This window comes from Pipistrellus hanaki (genome assembly GCF_964339955.1).
Source record: "Pipistrellus hanaki genome assembly, chromosome: 9".
Taxonomy (NCBI): Eukaryota; Metazoa; Chordata; class Mammalia; order Chiroptera; family Vespertilionidae; genus Pipistrellus; species Pipistrellus hanaki.
The window spans coordinates 73,276,445-73,301,722 of record NC_140511.1 but is presented as its reverse complement, the minus strand read 5'-3'; the positions used below and the strand labels follow the sequence as shown (position 1 = coordinate 73,301,722).

The 25,278-nt window shown below is 43.1% G+C and overlaps 1 protein-coding gene across 6 annotated transcripts in view; it reads right to left on the bottom strand.

Moving 5' to 3' along the window:
* Positions 1-25,278, bottom strand: part of SLC1A2 (solute carrier family 1 member 2) — a 122,401-nt gene that overhangs the window by 17,296 nt on the left and 79,827 nt on the right. For all 6 annotated transcript variants that reach the window (XM_084894456.1, XM_084894457.1, XM_084894455.1 and 3 more), the window contains 4 exons: positions 24,419-24,545; positions 16,599-16,832; positions 10,459-10,653; positions 6,686-6,820 (listed from right to left, as the gene is read on the bottom strand). In XM_084894456.1, the coding sequence (XP_084750582.1) occupies positions 6,686-6,820; positions 10,459-10,653; positions 16,599-16,832; positions 24,419-24,545 (691 nt within the window). The remainder of the gene's footprint in view (positions 1-6,685; positions 6,821-10,458; positions 10,654-16,598; positions 16,833-24,418; positions 24,546-25,278) is intronic.

The window sequence follows — 25,278 nt, the reverse complement described above, 5'->3', positions numbered from 1 at the left end:
ATATATTTATATATATATGTTTCATATGATTCAACTTAACATTATTTTATATATATATATGTTTGATTTTCTATAGAGAGGAAGGGAGAGGGATAGAGAGCTGGAAACATCGATGAGAGAGAAACATCTATCAGCCGCCTCCCGCACCCCCCCCCCCCCCCACACACACACACACACACACAGGGGATGTGCCTGAAACCAAGGTATATGCCTTTGACCGGAATCCAATCTGGGACCCTTCAGTCTGCAGGCTGATGCTCTATCCACTGAGCCAAACTGGTTTCAATTACATTTCTTTTTTTACACCTAGTACATCCTGTTGAGATTTTTTTTTACACCTATCCCCACTACTAAACTGTAAGTTCTTTGAGGGCTGGTACCATGTTTTATCTCTTTAAGACATGAGTAGGTTCAGGGAAGGAGAGCAGATTAAATCTAGAAAAATAACTGTTTGTTTGTTTGTTTGTTTAGTAAACATCAGTTAGATGTTTTGGTGGTGAAAAGTTAGGACTTTGGGAAAGATCTACAAAGAAGAGGGAGAGACAGAGAACCAAATGACCTCACCAATGAAAATGAGAGCATTGTCCTGAGAGCAGGGGAAAGATGTGGAGACAGAGGGCAAGGAGACCCAGCATGATGGGGAGAGATTGAGGCTGGGACTACACATGAGTAGGGAGAGATTCCCAGGGGAATATAGGGAGAGATTCCCAGGGGTGAAAAATGCTAAAGGATTTTCTTTTTCAAGAAAAGGGATGCCTAATATTAAACTTTTACTCTTTTTGTGCTACCTAAAATTATTAATAGTGATTACTTCAGAGAAACAAGGCTTCAGATTGTAGGGGTGGAAAAACGGTCCCTTCTTCCTTTCTAGGTTCTTCAGCTGGTCTAGTGATTAAATGAACATGAGACAGATGAACAGGAAGAAAACAAGTTTAATTTTGTTCATATGGGAGCCCCATAAAAATATGAGACTCCCAGCAGTCAAGCAAGGAGGCTCATATACCATCCTGAGCTAAGGGTAAGGGCTGACGCTGGAATTTCGAAGGGAAGGAAGAGGATTCACAGGAAGACGAGAAGAACAGATGTTTGGTAAACAGATGTTTGCCCTGCCACACAGATTAGTCTCTTCTATAAAAATGTCATCTCTGGTAAGAGCTCTCTTCCTGGTACAGGCCCCATTTCTAAATTCTTTTAGCAGTTCAGGGGGAGGTAAAAAGTTTCTCCTGAATCTATTGGGACTTGATTGCCTTCAACTAAAAATAATCTACATGCCAATTGGAACATTTTGGGATGGCCTGTTCTGCTCTCTTTTAGGTTCCGATTGTAGGCGAAGGAGATTTTTTTTTTTTTTCCTTTTTCATTTTATAACTCTTTGGAGATTTCCCCCTCCCCTTGGTTTTCCATGAGCATGTACTTCTCTGGTGAAACATTAAAGAATGATTTAGCTGTGCAGAACAATCACCCTACTACCCTGATCTGCAATTATACTGCATTGAATCAGGGACACTTTGTCAGTGGAGGGAAGGACTAAGTAGAAAAGGATCACATTCCATGCTGAGGTTGACACAGACTGGAGATGAGGTAAGATGTATGGGGGCGGGAAATGAGCAAAAGACTCCAGCCTAAATCCTTGGAATGTTCAGAGCTATGGTGAATGTAAAAATAGCTTTTTCCTTTCCACCAGACGTGTGTGTGTGTGTGTGTGTGTGTGTGTGTGTGTGTGTGTGTGAGAGAGAGAGAGAGAGAGAGAGAGAAAGAGAGAGAGAGAGAGAGAGAGAAAGAGAGATTGTGTGCATGTATCAGAATAAGAAATGAGAACCCAATTGGCAGGCCTGGAACCCTCAAAGAACAACAGCCTGATCATCTGAGTTTGAATTCCAGTTTAGTCATTTAATATCCACTAAACTGGGATAGGTTACTTCTCTCTGAGCCTCAGTTTCCTCACCTGTAAAATAGGCACAATAGTATTAGCTGCCTCAGAACTTGCTTCGACATATAAAGGAGTCCATATAAAGTGCTAAAGGAGCACTCACTAAAAATCGGCTCACTGTATCCTGCATCCTTCCCATCAGTTTTCATTGTATGAATGCATGAACTGTCAACTCTGTCAACTGGTGCTCAGAAAAGCATAGAGATTCTCAACTACCCACAGTAGAGAACTCCTGCTCCCCATCCCCTATCTCTAGACCATTGCTTCTGGAAGTGAGGTCCCTGGACAGTATCATTAGCATCATCTGGAAACTTGTTATCAATGTCTATTCTTTTTTTAAAAAAATATATATTTCTATTGATTTTTTACAGAGAGAAAGGTAGAGGGATAGAGAGTTAGAAACATCGATGAGAGAGAGACATCGATCAGCTGCCTCCTGCCTACTGGGGATGTGCCCGCAACCAAGGTACATGCCCTTGACTGGAATGGAACCTGGGACCTTTCAGTCTGCAGACCGACGCTCTATCCACTGAGCCAAATCAGTTTCGGCCAATGCCCATTCTTGGTCCCCACCCCTGACCTTCTGAATCTCCAGAAGATAATGGTGCATGCTCAAGTTTGGGAATCATTGTTCTATCTGTCGAGGGAGAGATGCTAACAGAGGAGCTTCACAGTATCCTCTGCAAGGTGGATGCCCTTTAAGGCCTTCCTTGTAAGTGCCATCTCAACTATATCTAAACTAGTAAAGATGTCCCAAGAAATGGCCTCACCAGCAGTCTCATGTGATAAATGGGCCATCAATCCACTCAGCTTCCACTTTACTTTGGCTTTTCTTTTCTCACCCGTGGCCAGACCCAGGTATGTATCACTTCTCCCTGGTACAGACTCCCAGTTTTCACTCCATCCTGTCTCCTCAGGGTGAGAGGGGTGTTAGCCAGGTCGCTGAAAAATATCTGCTAAGGATTCCCGACACAAAGAGCTTCCTGGACTCTGGGGAAGGTTCTAGTTTTACCAGCCCTGCCCATCCGGTGTTCCTAGGACTCAGGCATTTTTCGGGGCCCAGAATCTTGGTTTTCACCATGACATTTACAGAGCAACTAGCCTGCCTTTTGAAAAGCACCCAGGGCTTGGCGGACAGCAATGGGGTGGCTGGTCTCCAGCAATTGGCAAACAGTGTGGCACACTAAATGTCACTGCAGGCTTTGTTTGGTTTTAAATTGAAAAATGGCCGGAGTTATGAAAGCTTATAATTCTTGCCTAGAGGAACAAACATCCCACTCTACCCCGGAAATGAGCAGCCTCCCCCTGTCTCAACTCATCCCCCTTCGCCACTCACACACTAACGGGCACCCAACAGCCATGGAGCCCATGACTAAGAGCGTGTTTCCGGAACTTCTCTTGCTGCTGGCAAAGAAGGCAGCACCATTACTAATTCAAAGCAGGTCTGACCTACCTACGCACAGACCCCTATGCACATTTTCCCAGGATCCTCTACCCTTCCTTTTTGTTCTCTTCTTAAAAGGAACGTTCATGTGGGGTTTGTTTGTTTGTTTGTTTTTTGTTTTTGTTTTGTATACAAACATCCATCACCTGCAGAATCCTAGTCTGAGTCTTACAACCAGAAGGACACTCAAGGGCATAGAGTCTAGACTCTGCTTTTAAAGTGATAAGTTCTTGTTCCATATACACATGATGAGGTCCAGAGAGTAAGCAACCTGCCCAAAGAGAGTAAGTGTAGAGCTCAGACTCCGGGCACCTGCCTCTTTGTCTCTCTTCCCCTGATCACCAGAGAGCAGCCCCCAGAACTTGAGGACAGCTCTTCATTCGCTCGTTCCTTTCCAGCCCAGCCTGGGACCGAATTTGGTGTCAGCAATATAGTTAATCCCAATGTGTCATCGTTTCTGTTGTTGCTCAGCCAACTCCCTTCTGCTAGTGCATTTCAGTCCTGGAGGGCGGATGCCCCACTCTCTATGCAAGTGTGAACATGCGAGCACCTGTCCGGTGATCTGGGAGGAACCAGCCCTCCTTTTCCATTTGCTAGTATTTAGGTCAAAAGTAGGCATGGTCTTGGATGGTTCATGATCTGAGTCTTATCCAACAGGCTTGACTGCCAAGACCAGGCCCACAATGGCTGACCTCCTGGGACCAGAGGACTCGAATTCTAAAAGTGGCTGAGACTTTGGTTGTACCCCATTTGTCCCTACTTAGGCTTTTTGTTTTGTTTTGTTTGTTTTAATCCTGAGAGGAGGAAAAAAAACAGGTCAAACAAAAAGTCCTCTGGTTAGCATGTAGAACCAGCGGTGACCCTAATAGGTCTATCTTCTCCAATCTTTCCAATTCTGGACTTCTCCACCTCAGCTTCCCACTGTTAGACCCACTTAGTACTAAGTAGGGTGATGTGTGAGCTGAGGTGAAGGGCCCTGACCTGGCCAAACAAGCTTTCCTGTGCCCCAGGCAAGATTCTTGTGTACAAAGGGCTCTGATTGTTATGCAGCAATTTTGTGGTTGCATCTATTGAACTCCTACTGTGTCTGTCCCCAAACCATTGCCAATGTTGTTATTTTCCCTTTGTCTTCCTCTCCAATTCCTACCCCACTCCTTTGTCTCCTTCAATTCTATTCTCCCTCAGTCCTTCCAACCATACCCACCACCGAGCCTCAGCTGCCCAGGGCTGCTTTGACTGCAAATGTCATGAGAAAGTGGCTGTGACAGAACCAGAAGAATAACCAAGCTAGCATGAGGCCCCTCCTCTCACCACCACCACCACCACCTGAGAGAGATGGGCAGAGACAGATAAAAGTTCATTTCACACGCCCTTCACCTTCCCTCTAAAGGCATTTCCAGAGAATTTCTCTGCTGACAAAAGAATGAGTCAGGAAGATCTATAACTTTCCTTACAAATCTCCTGAGTAAAGGAGAATATGTCCAGGAAGCCACTTCTCATTTTAACCTAAACTTCAATGGCAGGCAAGTTTTATGGAGAGACCAGGCTGTCTTCTAGTTTTCCCCGATGTCTTTCAGCCATGTGTATGGTTCTCTCTTTAAAGTATAGCAGGGAGGAACTTATTTTAGCACTGGGGAAACTCAAGTCCATAAAATGTGGCTTCTGGCTCTTAAAATCAATGCCAGTCCATGTCAGAAGAACTGCCACTGGCATGTGGAGCAATTTTTAAAATGTGTTCTGTGGCTGTGGACCTCTGTGCCAGTCCTTGCCACTCCAACATTGAAGTCAATGGCACCAACCAGCCCGTCATTCAGCTCCAAGACTGGACAGGAGGCATTTGTGTACAGCCCACAGAACATCAAAACCCTAATGTACCCTTAGCAAGGATTGATTACAATCTCCTTATTGGGGACCACCTGGCTAGACTGGTCCACCTTTGTGAATGTGCAGGGCATGTCCTACACTAGGAAAATGTCCTTCACTGAGAAAGGTGCTGGACTATGTGTGCAGTCAAGTTGAAGCTTCTCTTCGTGACCTTTCAGGCTGTCCATCTTGCTTGACTTTTGACACTTCCTGCCTCAAACTTTGTGCTCCAATAATATTAAACTCATTGGTACCCACAATGCCTCAGTGACTTTGTATGGGCTGCCCTGGTTGGAATGTCCTGTTTCCCCTTCCATCTATGTATATCTGGGCAACTTCTACCTACCAGTTGTGATTCAGCTCAACTATCACCACCATTATAAACTTATGGTCATAATTATGAATGTGGTTGCCTCCAAAACCAAGCAGCTCTAGGGTCAAATCTCTGTTCATTTCTAAGTCACATTACCACCCTAAACCTCAGCTTCCTCATCTACAATCTGGGAGTAATACCACCAAACTTTCAGTTGTCAGAGGAAGATGTAAAGCACTCAGTGGAGTAGCTGGCACCTAGTGAGCACTCAAATTCAGTAGCCATGCTTCTTGTTTCCTGATTTCTCCACTCTGCCTTCCCATCCTAGATTGGGATGGCGCCTTTATCATTATCCTTTTAATCTACTCTATTGAAGAGTAATTTACATATAATTCATGTAAATTTTCAATGTATGGTTGGACAAATGTAGACATCTATATACACCTATGCAAAGGGAACACTCTGTTACTCTTAAAGATTTCCTTGAGCCGCTTCCCAGTTAATCCTCTAGCCCAGTGGTTGGCAAACTGCGGCTCGCAAGCCACATGTGGCTCTTTGGCCTTTTGAGTGTGGCTCTTCCACAAAATACCACAGCCTGGGCGAGTCTATTTTGAAGAAGTGGCATTAGAAGAAGTTTAAGTTTAAAAAATGTGGCTCTCAAAAGAAATTCCAATTGTTGTACTGTTGATATTTGGCTCTGTTGATTAATGAGTTTGCCAACCATTGCTCTAGTCCCTACCCCTGGGCTCAGGCAACCACTGATCTCTTTCTATTGCAAGGTATTATGCCTTTCATAGAGCGTCATCTAAATGAAGTCATACAGTGTATACTCTTTTGTGCTTCATTCACTCAACATAATGGGTTGAGATCCTCTGCGTGTCACAGTATTTGGTTCCTTATTGCTAAGTTTCTAACCTTGTATTATAATTTTTATCTGATTCCTCCACTAGACTGTGAGGCTCTCAAAGATTCTATTCCCCCACCCCCACCCCTTTGGTTCCCAAATCAGCACTCAGTAAATGTTAGAGGGAGTTGCAAAAAGGATCAGCTAAGCTCTTGGCTGCAACCTTGCATCTAGTTCACCCTTGGAGGCAGTATTCCCGTCCCCAGCAGAACCCCATGCGCAAACACTTACAGCAGCCAGTCCACAGCCACCAGCAGGCTGATGTCCTCCGTTGGCAGGCCCACGGCTGTCAGAATGAGGAGCATGGTGACCAACCCAGCACTGGGGATACTGGCTGCACCGACGCTTGCCAGTGTGGCCGTGAGGCTGTGAGGACAGAAAAGGTCAGGTCACAGGAAGAGAAAATGGCCTTGGCAAAATCTTCTCTGGCAGTTTTTAGCTTTCATGTTCCTAGCAATCATAAATTCCCTTTTCTTCCCAAGAAATAGAAAAATGTAGAGTTCCAAGACCCAGGAATTTGGGTCTATTTGGATTCTGCTTAACTGCAATGGAAACATATATATTCATGAATTGGAGCCTTATCCCCATCATGATATTCCAGTAGCCTAGTTGTCACAGGCTAAAATAAAATAAGTGTGGCTCTAAAATCAGGTAATGAAATATTAAAGAAGAAAAACAAGTCACTTTGATGCTCCCACAGGAACACACTGCATTCTGCTTACGCCTTTATGTCTGTTTGAGACTTCTGGACTACGTGGCAAGAATCTGAGAAGACCATTGCCAATGTTAACATGAGAACTCAGAATAGAAAATATCCAGATCCAGTGGACATCAGGGGAACAAATCAACAGATTCCAAATGACATTAAGCTTCAGATGCCTGGACAGTTCATCATGGACTGGAAAATCCATCAGACAGAGGATGCCAACAAATGATAATGAAATAACGGAAGGTTTTTTTTTTTTTTTTTTTTGCTTTCCAAGCAATGCCAAGGGCACACCCAGCACCATTTTGAAGTTATCTCTGGAAACAGGGTTCATCTAGGTTTCATGCTCCCTGTCGAAACACCAGGGGCCTCTGTGGTCCAGCAAAGGGCAGTGACTGTCTCCTCCTTTCTAGATGCTATTTATAAAAGCTGTCCTTTCTAAATGTAAGGATGCTTCTGAAAATACAGATTCCCTATTTGCTTTTGTGGGTGCTTGAAAGAAAAAGGTGCTGATTTCTTTGCAGTCATAAAATTCTAGAGTTTCTAGAGGGCCCGGCCAGGCTCCTAAACTGGGGTAACCAAGTCTAGACCATGAGTATAACCAAGCACAGAATCCTGGGGTCTTCCAGTTGGGAGGGACCGGAATTTATCTAATCTCACTATGAGGAAAGGAAAGCCCTGGGACATTTTGTGGTTAGCCTTATCTTTCCATATTGTCCTCCTTCCACACTTAGGTTTGTTACAGTTAAGACACCTTCCCTTGGAGGGATCTACAAGACTCATCTGTGCTCTTCCCTGCCCCACCAATATGGTCTTGGTGTCAGGGTTTAGAGAGCTCCACTTTCCCTGGATCCATCTGGGTCACAGGGAGTAGCAATGTGCAGTGGTCATCATTCAAGGTTCTGGAGTTGAACAACCTGGGTTCAAATCCCAGCTCTGCCATTTATTCACCACATGACTTTAGGCAACTTAAACTCTTTGTGTTTTGAATTCCTTATCTGTGAAAAGGAGATAATAATGGGGTCTCATGCATGGGGTCCTTAGGAGCTAATAAATAAAAAGCACTTAGAAGATACCATTGTAACCCACAATAACGGTCCAATATTATTCTAACTGAAAAATCTGCACAGGGTGAGGATGCTTTGTAATGAAAACTTCCCTTAAACTCCAAGAGCTGGAAGGTGGGAATTCTCAGCCACTTCTCTGACATGAATAAAGCACCAGGGAAGGGGAACTTCCCAAGTTCCAATGACCTTGGCCTCAGCCGTTTACTTTACAACCCCAGCTGCTTCTGTTATGAGTCACTCTTACACATGCCTTTGCACTATGGCCACATTGTCTAGTTACGGCTTGGTTGTGTGTGACAAATTCTACAAAGAGAATGCTTCCTGGAAGCTGGTCCCCCTCAGCTCCTCCACCCCAATCATGTCCTTATGGGCTGAGTGTCCATGCCATTCTAAGTCCTGCAGGAGCTCCCTGAGCAGTGATCTCCTCTCCATTCCTTCGTCCCTTTTCCTGTCCTTCCCCTCCCTGGCTCATGTGTCTAGGGCTAGTTCTTGGATGCTGTGCAAGGTACTGCACACACATTAGCAGAAACTCAAGATAGCTCTGCAATGTTCATATGGTAGTACTTGCTTTCCATGAGGAAATCATGGGTCAATGGGTAGAGAAATGTAGAATCCCACAGTTCAAACATGGTCTGTTGGGATTTGAACACTTGCCTGATTCCAATGCCATTCTGTTCCTGCTGTCCCTTGATTCCTCCCCACATTAAAAACTCTGAATTAATGAATCCCAACCACTTGGTCACTGGTCCATTCTCCCATCTCTATGATCTCTTTTAATGGTGTGAACTTGATGGGCAGTGTGGTTGTCTTTAAGGCCAAGAAACTCCAGGGCCAGAAATCTTTGCTTGGCTCACTAAAAGAAGGGGCTTCACTAAGGCACCCTTTTCATCTTTGAGTTTTAAAGCAAGGGAGCCTGGCAGTCTCACATGCAGTTAGGATATGATTTAAAATACCTGATAGATAATCTGATCTGATACTTCCCATGTCGCTGTCATATTTTTCTTTCATGTTCTGGGAGTATTATATTTCATGTAGTATCAATAACAGTAATAATTCCGGTAGCTAACATTTATTGACAGGTGACTATGTACAAGGCACAATGCTCTCAACACCCCTAGACTATGTGATGATTGTTCCAATTATACAGATGGGAAAACTGAGGCTCCTCTATAGTGCTGCTATAAACTGAGTCATATCTCCCCAAAATCCATTTGTTGAAGCCCCACTCTCCAATGTGATGGGCTTTGGGGGGTAATTAGGTCATGAGGGTGGAGCCCTCATGATGAAATTAGTGCCCTTATAAGAAGAAACTTATGAGGTCAGCTATTTCTGTCCATACACGAAGAACAGACCATGTGAGCAAAAACAGCGAGAAGAAGGTCATATGCAAGTCAGGAAGAGGGCATTCATCAAGAGCTGAATTTGCCAGCAACTTGATCTTGAACTTCCAGACACAAGAACTATGAGAAATAAATTCTATTGTTTAGCCATCTAGTCTATGGTATTTTATTCTAGCTGCCTGAGCTGACAGGGTGGTTGTGAGAATTGGATAAATTAAGATAGGCAAGTAGGTGTGATCTTTAAGTTTATGGAGAAGCCATGTGTTTTTAATGACCTCTTGAGAAAGTATTCCTTCTAAAAATTTTAAATGATACATATGGTAAAAATAGCTTTATTAAAAACAAAACTACTTGGTATTTATTTGTAATTAAATGTTTTATGTTGACTGAGGAATCTCTTCCTTGCAGTATTTCATCATTTCATCCATCACCACCTGGAATGCTGAAGGGAGCATGTTTTAATGAAAGACAAATTGGATCCAGAGTCAGATAGCGTTGGCCCCAGACACAGCCCTGCTAGCTTATTACTAATGACGTAGCCTTGGACAGATGTCCAAGCCCCTCAAAGCCTGCACTTCCTCATCTATTAAATGAGCATAGGGAATAACTGCCTTGCGACATCACAGGGCTGTTAAAATTCAAATAATATCAAGTTTTCAAAGCAATCTCATATGCCCAACACAAGCAGAAGGCATTGGTATGAGCCTGCTTCTCCCCTGCCACAATGTTTTCCCTCTGAGACAGCCAATCATTTCTCTCCTCTGTTATTTACTTCATTATTCTCCTGCCAGGAGAACTGAAATTCAAGTGGCCCCTATCAAACCAAGTTAGTGTGGGAGGGGACAAGGTAAGAAGGTTGTTTCAGGGCTTCACCCCATCCACCTCACTCACCTCACGGTCACAATCTGGCCTCCATCCAGGACAACACCATTCATCTGGGCAATAAAGATGGCAGCCACTGCTTCATACAGGGCTGTGCCGTCCATGTTAATGGTTGCTCCAACCGGGAGGACGAATCTGGTCACACGCTTATCAATCCCCAGGTTGTCTTCCAGGCAACGGAAGGTGACAGGCAAAGTTCCAGCACTGAGGGACAGAGAGAGAAGGAGGGGGAAAAGGAGGGAGAGGGAGAGGGAAGAGTTAGGTCCACTGTAGAGAAGCAGAACAAAGAAACTGGAATGCCACCACCACGTCTTTGTTCTTCTGTTTCAGTTGAGCAAAGTGACATGCAAAAAAGCAGTGTCTGGAGCCAAATTGAAAACAAGAAATTTTAAGGCTCAAATTCACTCTTATTAACATGCTAATAGGCAGCAAAATATTTTCATTGGTTCAGGTTTTTGAGATCTACTCAGAGCTGCAAGTTCTCTTTTTTCCTTTGGTCACTATTTCCATCTTGGAAGCCTACATTAATTGGAATGGATGGAGGAAAAATGGTCAGAAAAGAATCAGCTGTCAACTGTGAAATGGAATGAGGAATTATTGAATGACCCATAATTTCATGTTAGAGGCACTGATTCCAAGAAGATGACTATATGGGTTGCGTCCAGCCCCTGGGAACTGCCCTGAGCTGTGCCTGCTAATTTTGCAAAGGCTGGACAAACACATTCAGCACCATTCAGCCTGAACCCAGGCTCCTAACAACTCACAGGGGACCCTCACAGGCATTCCAACTCCCTGATAAATGGCCAACTCTACAGTCTCTGCAAAGACATAGGGCAGAAAAGCATGTACTTTGTAGCCCATCAAAGACCCACTATGGAGTGACTTCATTCCCACTCCTCCCACAAGTTATGGGATTTCATGACCACATGACCCAGCTCTAAGGTTAGAATGCCTGACAAGGTCATGCATCTTCTAAAACAAGAGACCTGTAGGATAAGGTTTACTGAAGGCCAGGACATTGTTTCCATGTGAGTAGAGGTGCCTGGGAGGGTAGGATGTCATGAAAAGCAATGCAGAATACTTCAAGGGCCACCAGAGTGCTTTGTGGTCTATTCTATCATGTGTGCTTTTTAAAATATGTTTTTATTGATTTCAGAGGAATGAAGAAGGGTAGAGAGATAGGAACATCAATGTTGAGAGAGAATCATTGATTGGCTGCCTCCTGCATGCCCCACACCCCTGGGCATGTTCCCCCTCAGGGAATTGAACTGTGACCTCATGGTCAGCCACTGAGCCATGTTGGCAGAGCCTATTCTTTTAATTTTTTTGGTGTTTTTTCTCTCCTGCATTTACATCCTTAGTCATGGTTCCTCCTTTTACTATTTAGAATTAGGGCTCCAGCCAAGCTGCACAGTTGCCTGCTGAAGTCTCAGTTTCTCAGAGAATGGAAGAGGACCATCACCTTCAGAGAACCTACCTGAAATGCAGGTTCCCGGGCCCGCTCCGAACCAAGGAAGTAGAAGCTGTAAAACTCAGGTCACCTAAACCTGCATCTTATCAAACCACTGACCCACAAGCTACCAACACCAACCTAGAGAAGCTTGAGTCATCTGACTGGAACATCCTTTGTGAGTTCAGGTTAGAAGTCTGTCTCGGGCCCCCTCCTTGGCTTAGGTAGGAAGAAGAAATAAACCCAGGGAGAGAAGTTGGGGTCTGGCTTCACTCACAGGTGGGGATGTCATGGAACCTGGTACTTGGCTTGCTGTCCCCACTGCTTTCATGAGAAGTTAGCGTCCCTTTCTCACCCGCACCTTCCCCCTCCACCCTTTCTGGGACCCCTTCGAAAGGTCGCCAGGACACCACGACTGGCCTGAAATTGCTGCCCAGTCATGGCTGGTGGCCAGGATGATCAATGGTGTGACTCTATGGACACTTTTAGGAGGACTGGAATATGTTGATTTGTATTATTTCATCCATGTTCCCACAATGGCATCCAAGGGGTCCTGACAAGGAAAATACTGACAAAGCATGAAGACATGCTCCCTTTCTATATGGGACAGGCTCTGTGCCTTAACAATCCATATATACCCAACCAAGTCAAACTGAGTCCTGAGCATTTTAACTCTTTCTGTCCTTCCACATCCAGACATTGTTTTTTGGGCTCTTATTTCAATGGCTGATGACAGTCTTCAACTGTTGCCAATAATAACTATCAGATACTTGAGAGTTTTCCCCCCAAGGTTAATTTTAACAGTGTGCACTGGAGTTGGAGGGAGGCAGAGAGGTGTGTCCCAGGCCATTCCCCCTCCGACCGCCTCCCTGACACCGGCCTCTGTGCTCATTGAGAAAAGCAGGTCAGCCCCTTCCACATCCCCATTCAGACCAAGGTCCCAGGGGCGGAAGGATATTTAGCTGGCTGTCCTGCTGCTTTGTATTTTCCCCTCTGGCCATGAAGGCAAAGAGGCTTCTTAGTAGGTGACTCCTGTCACGTTGACTTAAAAAGTTTTTTCTCAAAAAAAAAAAAAAAAAAAAAATTCCACATCCACATTTTAACTGAAGATTAAAACCATACTAGTTTCTTTTTCTTTTTTCAAATGAAATTCAGGGTAAGGAGGAGAAAAGGGTCACACATTTGTGTGGCTTTGGTCAAATAACCCAAGCATTTGTCTGATTTAAAGTCAAACACGCCTTTAAGATTGAGCTTGTCTTGTAAAGGTACTGGGTTAAATGTCTAGTCATTCAAAGAAAGAATAATTGTAATATTTTTGAAACAGTCTAAAGACAAAAACCACAAATGTATGGGAACAAAATATAAAGTAATGCTTTATAATCTTTTGTGGAGATGTTCCTAAGCAAAGCTGAAGTTCTAAATACTAAAGCAAAATACTGACCACTCAGACACATGAATTAAAAACTTCTGTAGGCAAAAAGTGTTGTAAAATTTAAAGATAAATGTAAAGTAGAGGGAGACCTCATTTGTCACAGGTTCATATTCTGACACACGAAGAGAGTTGAAAAACAAACAGGAAAGGATGAATACCCCAACAGGAAATTAAGATCACAAGCAATTCACAGAGTGTTGAGTGGAGGGCGGGATGGTCAATAAGAACACAGAAAGATGCTTCCTCTCACTTGTAATCAAAGAAATGCAAGCCCAATGAGATCACTTTTCACAATAAGACTGGAAATTACTGAGGTCACTGATACCCGCCGGTGCAGTTGAGGAGGTGGTGAAAGGCAATCCTCTCACACCCATGTAGCGGGACTTCAACCAACACACTTTCCTGACTAGCAATCTGGCAATATGTGTTAAGCCACCAACATGCTGATAATTGCACTCAGAAATCCCACTTCTAGAAATTTATCCTGAGAGGGTCCTCGGACAGCCTCGCGGAGATGTAGTTACAAGGATGCTTGTCACAGTCTAGCTTAAGGGACATGCTTCCAATGTACATCAAGGAGTGTGATGGGGGTGGTAGTGTGGTACATACAGAGTACTGTTGTGTAGGGTTTTTTTTTTACATACTGGAGAGATCTATATTATAGGGTAGGTGTAATTTTTATGATGTGTTGGCCAGTAAAAAATAGCAGACTACATATCTATGTATAGTAAGAACCAAAAAGCTATGTAACTAACTGCAAAGATTAACTAAAAGGTTACCTACCATCAATGATCACTAGTGGTGGGATCACTGGTGATTGTTAGATAGACGTGAGTGGAGCAAGGATGATGCTCCAGGGACAGAAACTCACCAGGGCAGAAAGCCCCAAATGCCTACGAAAAGGCAAAACTAGGAAAACAAGAACCTTGCCTCCAGAGTAACCTATGCTCCCTGAGTATATCACTGGTCAGGCGGTTTAGACCCCTTGACCTTTTCCTCCCTAAAGATAACATCTAGGCCTCAGTTGTATTTCAGCTCTAGGCCCAGAAAAGTAGCAAAACTAGACACTGTGGCTGCCTCAGGACCAGCTGCATTGACTTATGATCCCCTGCCCTGACACTGACCAACCAGTGGAGACCTGGACCCTAAAAGACCACAGCTGGAAAGCTGGTGAATCTTCTATTGAGACACTCCCCTGAGGCCTCCCCTAAGATTCCCACCTGCAAGAAAGAGATAAATATTCTCAGGACAAAGGACCCAGTTTGAGTTCTTCCTCCATGGAGCATGCCCATGCCATTCCCTCCTCTCTTCTCCTTTCCCCACAGGTATGTATCCCCTAACCTCTATGGGACTCCATAAGACTTGCAACCAGGAGAGCATTGGGCAGCGACAGCTTGTCCTGGGTTAACCCCATGAGCCTGTCTCCAAGGCCTCCTTTTCTCTGGCTTCTCAGGGAGCTAAAGCAGCCCAGCCCAGGCTCTGCTGTTACTTCTTCTATGCCCTTCCTTGTTTCACTATCCCAAGTATATTTTTGCTACAGTCATGACCCCAATGGCCTTTGGCTCAGTACTTTGTAGCCCTTCCCTTTGGAAAGCCTCATTCCTCTATCCCATTTTCCTTAAATAAATTTAATTTTTCTTTATTCACCATCTGAGATGGCTATTTAGACTGCCTGTGCACTACCACTTTAACCTTTCAGTGATATTCATTGTCTTCTTCAAAAATTTATTTATTGTCTAAACTTTTTACAAGAAGCACATACCATGCACATAACCAGAAAGCAAAAAAAAAAAAAAACAAAACACAAAACAAAACAAAAACAAAAACAAAAAACTCAACATAATTGTTTTTATGTTTGGAGGAGGAAAAAAAAGATTTACTTTTTCTCCAAAGAGAGAGGATCTTTATGGATAGAGATACATAGCCATAGGAAGTGTATAGGCTCCCAAAAAGAAAAAGAAAATTTTGAAATGTTTCCTTTCACCTTAGAAAATGATACAGAATCTAGAGTCCAGGATTGAGTAGATTTCAGATTTTCCTGAAACCCAACATTCTACCAGTCCTGAATTCTCATTGATTTGCAACATGGAAATACACTTTGGCTTCCAAGGCAGTCACCACAATGTGCCTGTTAGATCACTTAAGGAAAATCTGGCTGCCACCTCACTGGCAGCGTGAGGTCATGGGCTCTGCAACAAGGGCCTGCTGACGTGGCTGCAGAGATAATGCTGAGCCTCCCTGCCACCTGCTTCATGACCTTAGTCTTAACTTGTGACCCAAGGAAATATAAACAGTGACTGCAGACAGAAAGAATAAATCACCAGGCATGTCTTATGTATCTGTGCTTGTTTGTTTGTTTTGGTTAAATTCAGTCCAAGATAATATTTTTTTTTTTATTGTTTTCTCTGAGTATCTCTGGGTCCTCATTGGCTCCTGAGGTGGTTGAACTAGGTAGTGAAGGAGATTGTCAAGACAATGTCAAGCCTGATTTTCTCAAAATCAATTCAGCAGGAAGATCAAAGACTGGACTGATTTCTGGTTTGTTTGAAATCTCTCACCAGGCATACCATTTACCCTCTAAGAGCTCATTCTCCTATTTTTGAAAAAATTATTTCAATAATCTGTATTTTGTGATAGCATTTTTTTCCCAAATCACAGGTGGTTGAATTTCTTAAATAGAACAACACCCTGTTATACCCCTTGGAAGAACATTTAAAATAATTAAATGCTACATGTGGCGAGTTAGGCATTAAAGATTAACTTAGAGGCACAATGCATGAATTTGTGCATGGGTGGGGTCCCTCACCCTGGCCGGCGATTGGGGCCAATGGGAGCAGGCAAGCCAAGGGTAGGGGAGGGACCTTGAGAGGTTGGCTGTGGGAGCACACTGACCATCAGGGGGCAACTCCTGTATTGGGAATCTGCCTCCTGGTGGTCAGTGCATCATCATAGTGACCGGTCAACGGGTTGTAATGGTCACTTAGGCTTTTATACATATAGATAGCATGCATTCATCTGATAAATTTCATGTGAAGTCATGTTTCCTACACAGTTTGCCTAGAAGCAGAAATGTTGATCAGAAAGCTCAGAAGTTCCTCGTAAGAGTCCAGAATACAAAGTGTTTACCTTTTTCAAAAAATATCTTACTAAGAAGTGAAAAGTGTTCTCACTGAACTTTGTGTTGGGAAGGACTTTGAAAACGAGGAAGTGGCAAAGAGGGTAAAATAGTGAGCAGAGAGAAAGAAAGGTGATTTCTGGGTTCTCTACCTGGAAGCGGTGCCCAGGGCAGTGATCCAAGCTTGGAAAATGCCAGCAAAAAAGGTGAAAGGGTTTTTCCTGGTCACTAGAAAGTAAATCAAGGGGAGAAAGATGCCCCCATGGATGATAAGGCCCACAATCACCGTGACCATGTACATCCCCAGTTGCCGAGCAACCACTTCTAAGTCCTTGATGGCAATGATCTTCCCACAGATTAAGCAGGCAATACCCAGCGGGGAGTACCTGAAAAACAGAAAGGAAAATAAAACACTGATGAAATCATTATGGGATTCAGAACTTACATCTGGGCCTTCCTATGTTGCTGCACCCTGATGTCAACTTTGCATTTGGTCAGAGTTTTGCTGAAAAGGGGCCATGAAACTCAGTAGATACCACACGTTACTTCAGACTAACTGCAGCATCTAAAATCTGGCCCATGGATTTGGTGGCTCCTGCTGATAAGAAATCCAAAAGCAAGCATCGTTGCTCAGGCAATGTTTTAGGAATAGCGGAGACAAGCTTTACCATCACTTAGGGAAGCACCAATCTTAACATTGAGAGGCCACAGGTTACATCTTTGTGAGTCTTGTTTGACTTGTCTTTCCACAGCTCCTGCCTTGAAACTTGGGGACAAATTTTGAGTTTCTCAGAAAGTTCACTAGAGTACACAAACTTACAAATTATGAACTGGTATTTGTAAGTTTGCTTTGTTTTCACCTTGGAAGACAGGAAATCTATTTTAGAGGGAGAAAGAAAGGGTGGGTGGGGAGGGCACAGAATGAGAAAATCATCTGAGTCAAACAGTACCTTGAGAGAAATGTGGTTTACCATTTGTAAGTCTGAAAGTATTCCTTTCCATACTGACTCTTGCAATAACACTGGCTCTCTACCAGAGCCCTCCACACACATCACCTCATTTAACTCTTACCATAATCCTAAAATGTAGGTATCGTTATTTCTATTTGGCAAATGAGGAAATTGAGGCTGGGCAAAGTTAGATAACCAGCCCAAGACCATGAAAGTAGAAAGAGGAGAACAATCTCAAATCTGTAAACCTGCATGACTAGGGTTTTTTCCCCCCTTACCAGGCCAAACCACTTCCCTTTAATGAGCAACTGTAGCTCTTTGTAGATAAGCAGATGATACACTCTGTACCAATGTATCCCACATAAGCTCATTTTAACATCTTTATTGTAATTATTACTTCATAGAGCATTTGGGAGCAATTAATTGCTGTCCTCAATCTTCAGTAAGCTGATCATGTTCTCTCTCATTTCAAGTGTATTTGTCACATGTTTGGCGACATCTCATTTTTCTTGCCCAATTTGGGGCCGTTGGAGCTTGAACTTGCTCAGGCTGCAACACGGTCTGAGTGAAATGAAAATGTTTGTGGGAACGATGCAAACTTATTAAGAATTATGAGAGCAAGCCGTAACTGGTTTGGCTCAGTGGATAGAGTGTCGGCCTGCGGACTGAAAGGTCCCAGGTTCCATTCTGGTCAAGGGCATGTACCTTGCCTGCGGGCACATCCCCAGTGGGAGGTGTGCAGGAGGCAGCTGATTGATGTTTCTTTCTCATCTATGTTTCTAGCTCTCTCTCCCTTTCCCTTCCTCTCTGAAAAAAAAAAATCAATAAAATATATATATTTTAAATAATTATGAGAGCAAGTCTCTGAGGAAAATGAAATCCTGGGCTGGGCTCCCAACTGGAGTAAGGGAGAGAGCACCTATGCCAGATTTGGGAGGTTGGTGTGTATTTTTTGTTTTGTTTTTGTTTGTTTGTTTTTGTAACTGTGCCTGGAGCAAGCCCTTCCCAGGCTATAGGGAAGCTGTGAGGAGCAGAAGAGAGTCAGATACACAATCACATAAAACATGGAGCTCATCCAGCCACTTGCCAGCTGCATGACCTTGCTCAGTGACTTGTTCCCATTTTACAGATGTGCCAGACAAGGCTTAGAGAGACCCCTCCTACCTCCAGGGGTTGCTGAGAGGATTACATTGTGAATATGCACATGTAGGCGTTGTCAACCAGCTTCCTCCATCCCTGCCAGCACAGGAACCCTTATATGTTCTGTTTCCCTAAACACACCTGTGTCCTCTCCTCATCCATGCTTACTGAGTTAAGTCTGAGTTACTGGGGCTTTCTAAAACATCTCACATGCTACTGTCACCCAAGTGTGGATTTTTCTTTTTTGTTTGTTTGTTTTTTAATATATTTTTATTGATTTCGGAGAGGAAGGGAGAGGGAGAGACAAAAACATCCTTGATGAGAGAGAATCATTGATCGGTTGGCACCTGCAAGTCCTCCACTGGGGATTGAGCCCACAACCTGGGCATGTGCCCTTGATCGGAATCGAACCTGGGACCATTCAGTTCGCAGGCCAACGCTCTAGCCACTGAGCCAAACCCGCTAGTCAAGTGTGGATATTTTTATAAGCAAAATATTTTTTCAAGAGGAATCTTCTCCTGAAAGAGGCAAGTTGTAGCTGAATGAATTCGTTAGGACATTAGCATAGCAACTGCCCTCCTCCCAGAGGAGCTGCTGAAGATAACCGCACTTCTCCTTTCCCTGGGGTGGAGACTGGCCTTGTGTAGGGGCTGCTTCTGCAGGCATCAGGAGGTCATGTCTTTAAACCCTGGCTTTCCCTCCATTTTACATGCTGCTGCGGTGCCTGTGGTCATAACGGCTCACAGATCAGCGGGGTAATCTCAAGGGCCAGCTCCTTGTTCTCTGAGATTTTAAGTAACTGAGCAAAAGGAACCTTTGCATAAAGCCAGCAAGCATTTATCTTCATAAGCCAAGAGGTTAATTCTTTCCAGAGCACCCATCACCTTTTAAAGATGTCACACACACACACACACACACACACACACACACACACACACACACGCTGTTTAGGATGCCATCCAATTTTCCTTCTCTTTGGGGATAATTTGTAGACTGGAGAGAAAATGGTTTCAAGGCTCTTTTCCAAGCAAGACCAGCTACAGAGTTCCCTGGAGAAGACACCTGAACCAGCGCCAAATGGATTAGAGAGGTAACAGGTTGCCTGGAAGCACTCAGCTCTCTGGGAGAAACAGGAGTTCCCGCTATAAATGGGGTGTATTCAGAGGCCAGAAGGTAGGGTGTTAGGGGAAATAAATATGGCAAGCAGGGCTCTAGCTGACCCTATACCTTGAACTAGAATGAGCGTTAATTAGGGCAAGGAAAAAGTCTTTGTTTTATGACATATTTTAGGGCCATTACTTTCCTGCACCCGTTTTTAAAAACACATAGCTGAAGCCCCCACGCAGAAGCTGAAGCTTTTCAGTTCTTGGGTTTCCATGTTAATGGATTATCTCATTGAAAATGACCCGGCATGGAAAAGAAAGGGCACACTGGAAGCTTCTGAGCTGAAGCAAACAATCAAAGCCATAAACCAACGTGCACGAAGAAGCTGATGGCTCCAGTGAGTGTTCTGAAGCCAAATGATGCCCAGTAATTGTTGGACCAGTTTTTAAATGAGGAGGAAATGACTGCAGAGCTCACAGCCCTCAGATAGGTTGTTTCTTTAGCTCTGGGCACTGTTTTCAAAGTCAGCAATTCATCTAGGACTGGCCTGTCGAGTCTCTTCCTTACTGTTTCATCATCCATTCTTTCCTCTGTGCACTTTGTCCCTCAGTCCCTCCATCCTCAGGTTCCCACCAAGATGCCTTTCTTAGGGTCTGCTCTCTAGTCCACAAACACAAACTCATTCACAGCACTTCACATGCCTAGAGCTCAGTCTGTGCCTTCGTAGACACCTGCTTCAGAATCACCTGGTAACAATATGGCTTCCCCAAGGCCATCACATACCTAAGGAGTTAGAATTTCCCTGAGCTGGCCTTGGGACATTTACATTTTAAACAAGTTCCCAAGGTAATTCTGATGTGCTTGGAAACCAGTGTTTCCAGGAATAAAATCTGATCTGCAACTGAGGTAATGCAGATACTGCTTGGTTAGCCTTTGGAAACCATTTACTAAGCTTCAGTTTATTCAAGGCCTGTTTGGTCTAGCCCACTAAATTCACTCAGGACTTATGGGCACAGGACAGAAGGTAGGCAGGACACTTGGAGTGGAGGTAAGTGGAGTTAAAACTTTTGGAGTTTTGGTTTCAGTGAATAAAAAAAATGTCTCAGTCTTGCCATTAAGCCATTCTGATTCTGTCCCAGACATTTGCAACAGCTTGAAGTTGTTGCAAATTCCATCCAGCTTGAAGTCAGACAGAAGCTGAGTTAGGTACGACTTCCACAAAGCTCCTATCACAACCTCTGTGTTTAGTTTTCTCACCTGGAAAATGGGGCTAACTAAAGTACCTATTTTTCTTAGGTATTATTGTAAAAAGTAAATTAGTTAATGCATGTAAAGTACTTGGGATAGCAGTAAGACTAGTTCAGGAATTTGGTGAGTCTTAGTATGGTTTAGTAATGATTATAGCTCGGTCGGTGTGGCTCAGTGGTTGATTGTCGACATATGAACCAGGAGGTCACAGTTTGATTCACATGCCCGGGTAGTGGGCTAGATCCCCAGTTGGGGGTGTGCAGGAGGCAGTTGATCCATGATTCTGTCATCATGGATGTTTTAATTTCTCTCTTCCTTTCTGAAATAAATAAAAATATTAAAAAATAATGGTTATAATAATAATTGTTATTATTATCTTCTCAGTAATAAATAGGTGCAATGCAGTGATTGAAAGAGTAAAATTGCATATGGCAAGACTTTAATTACTCTAGCTATAATTTAATAATTATTAGAATAATAATACTGGGTAATCTCCTCAATGTTCAATTTGCTATTATTACTATTCTTACTAACACATTGCGAAGAATACACCAAGAACTCTATTTAAGCTTTGAGTGAGTCAGTTAAAGAGTGGTTGGCTCTTTTACCCAGAACCTTTTCACACTCTTTGTTATCAAATGCTGACAAGGCAGCTTAAGAATGAAAGAAATGTGCAGAATTGGCATCTCATATCTTGTAACACCCTCCTGACTGCCTAGATGAGATAACTAACAGCTGTCAGAAATCATCCTGTAGGTCTTATTCCTGACTCACAATTGCTCTACATCTCCTGGGATATGATGCTACATCTTTAGGAGTGCTGATTTCAGTGAATAGGAAACTTCTTGATGCACACCACCCTCTATATCTGGGGAAAAGAAAGGCTGCATTTTATCCCATGACTCATCTGATTTCCTAGAAGATTCCCTTTCTTTCAAGGGCTCAGTGGAAATGACGTTGGTACAGATGAAGGAAGGAGCTTTCATACAACACCCACATCATTGGCATCATAAGACAGAGATCTGAACTGCATTTTAAGGGCAAGGATGCTCATTCTGCCATAAGGTCTAGGAAACAAGAGTTCTATTCTGCTTGATATAACACCATTATTAAACTCCCTGTGAGCTCATAATAGATTGAAAAGACTTTAAAAAATTTTTTACAGCATCATATTGTGTGACTTTAAATCTTCACATGAAGGAAATATTCAGAAACCTAGTATTACCTGAAGAAGTGGCAGAATCAGTACAATAGACAACCACACAGTAAAACAATGATCTGAACAAGCCAGGTGTATTAAATGTGGTTCGTGAAATCACGAAGACCATCTTCATGATCTGAGACTCTGGGGTCTTCAGCTAGCCCACTCAGTTCTCAAGTTTTCCTAAGAACTTAGCACTACAGGCACATCAGTGTGTTCCATTTGGTGGAGATTAAAAAATCAAGAATAGATTTTTGCTTTTGCAAGGTGGGAGCAGGGACCAAAGAAAGAAGAAAGAAGGTAAAATTCCATGGAACACCACAGAGAAGGGGAAGAGGACCAGAGGGAGGTTGGGGGCGAAGGTGGGTAGGCCTGGGACATGAAGAGATGGGGAGTTCGTCACCCAGAATTCCCGTGGCCAATAGAACACAGATGTGGTTTGGTCTAATGTTTTGTTGTTTTGTTTTCTAGTCAGGCATACAGGACCATCATAAAAGTCTGAAACAAATGCATGTAAAAATCTGTCAGATACGGGACCACTAGAAGGTTCCAGCAACAGAAAATGGCACGGCTACCTTGGTGAAGGAGTGGACACTCATGATCTCCTGGCTACCCCAAGACTTCAGAACACAGACCACAAACACACATGAAATAAAGTGGAGACGTTATTGCTTAGATCAGTGGTAGGCAAACTGCGACTCAGGAACCACATGCAGCTCTTTGGCCCCTTACGTGTGGCTCTTCCACAAAATACCACAGCCTGGGTGAGTCTATTTTATTTTATTATTTTTTATTTTTATTTTTAAAATATATTTTATTGATTTTTTACAGAGAGGAAGAGAGAGGGATAGAGAGTTAGAAACATCAATGAGAGAGAATCATCGATCAGCTGCCTCTTGCAAACCCCTACTGGAGATGTGCCCGCAACCAAGGTACATGCCCTTGACCGGAATTGAACCTGGGATCTTTCAGTCCGAAAGCCGATGCTCTATCCACTGAGCCAAACCGTTTTCGGCAAGGGTGAGTCTATTTTAAAGAAGTGGCGTTAGAAGAAGTTTAAGTTTAAAAAATTTGGCTCTCAAAACAAATTTCAATCATTGTACTGTTGATATTTGGCTCTGTTGACTTATGAGTTTGCCAACCACTGGCTTAGATGATTCAAAGGAAAGCACCCCACCCACTTTCCCATCAAGGATTTTTATAGCAGTATGATGAATTCCAGTTCTCCCTAGCTATATAATTTTAGGCAAGTCCATTCACCCCAGTGAGCCTCAGTTTATTTTTCTGTAAAATGGGAATAATAACTCATCTTTGCAAGGTTGTTTGGATTACATTTGATAGGTACTAAGCACCTATCCTGGCTCTTGGATGATAAAAGAAAATCAATGAATGATAGCTTTTATTATTATCATCATCTTGATGTTAAAGAATCAAAATTTAGTGTGTTCAGGCCACAGTTTTCTCTTCTGTATAACTAGGTGGCCCGATTCCTAAGAGTACTTACAGTTCTAATATATCTTCTGTGATTTCACTTTTGCTTGCATGGTCTGAGAGCTACCTCTTTTTTCTTCTATTCGTATCATGAGTAACTAGGTCAAAGATGCACTGCTTTCAGACACCAGGATACTGGAGCAGTGGGTCATGCCAAATCCCTGGTATCTTGGGTTTATTTTAATTTCTGATACTGCTCAGCTTCAGTACTACTGATTGGTTTTTCCAGCTTATCTCTCTTTCTCTCTCTCTTGTATTTTCTTCTTCCAGGACAGGAATCAGCAAACTCTTTATGGAAAGGGCTAAATAGTAAATATTTCAGGTTTTGCAGGCTACACAGTGCTAGTCAGAGCTACTCAGCTCTGCCATTTAGCACAATAACAACCCTAGACAATATGCAAATAATCAGGGGTGGCTGTGTGGCCATAGAACCTTATTTATGGCACTGAATGTCAATTCATATAAAGTCTGTGCATTGTAGAATATTATTACTCTTGATTTCCCCTCTCCCCCAAGCAAAATAAATACACAAACCCCATTCTCAACTACCGTAGAAGGCCGTCCAAAACAAATGGCATATAAAATTTGGCCCATGGGCTAGTTTTTCCATCCCATTTTTTAGAAGAAACTAAAATAGATAGATAGATAGATAGATAGATAGATAGATAATTTTAAAAAAGATTTGCATCCCTTTCTCAAAATCCTTCCAAAGAGCTCTATGCTTGGTCCACACCCAACCCACTCTTTCCTGCAGGGAGGGCTCTCATATTTTCTGGGGACCCCAAGACCTCCCTCCCCTCCCCGACCACCACAATGAAGGAAGAACAAGCCCACTCACCACATGATCATGATCACTAACTTCATTACAATCTCATTCAAAATGCTGAAGAATTCCACCATCAGCTTGGCTTGCTCGCCCATCTTCCCCATGGCGATGCCGAAAGCAATGAAAAACCCTATCAGACCTGTGGAGGCAATCACATTGCACAGAAGGACACAACATTATAAAGTCTGTGTTTCCTCTTGCTTGTTCTTTACCATCCCCGATGTATGAGGCCACATGCTCATGCCTGCTACCCACCCTGTGGATGAGGCATGAAGAGACAAAAGCATTAGATGTCAGAAGCACTAGTCATACCTTCCCCCAATAATGATGGCTTTCCTCAACACTGTCCCTGAGCCAGTGTTAGCTCCTTAAAGAGAATGAATTCATTTTCATTCCAAATTAAAAAGTACTCTCTACTTCCTCAGTTATGGTGTAATGTGTAAGCAGATTTTATTCGTGCATAGATTAATGAAAACAAGGTTTGTTGGGACTTGGGGATCAGCAATGCAGACTTGGGAGCCAATCTGAGAATAACAGAGACCAATTAGCCAATAAAGCCTCTGCCAGGGTTATGTCTATATTGGTTTGGGGTTATCCCAAATTAATGCATGGCTGGTATGTTTCACTCTAGGAAACTCCTAAACATAACACTATTTTTCTACGGCTACTGTCTAACATAAGAAGGAAGAGGAATGTTGAGAAATCTAATGGAAAGCAAAGAGAAATCCAAAAACGGCTGGGAAACCCCAACTGACCTACTTTGCTGGGTTTAGTCTGTTAGTTATTAATTCATCCTAATTTTTTTCCATGGTCAAAATGATAAGAATGCTTTTAAAAATTGTATTTTTTTTTTTTCAGGATCTTAAAGACAG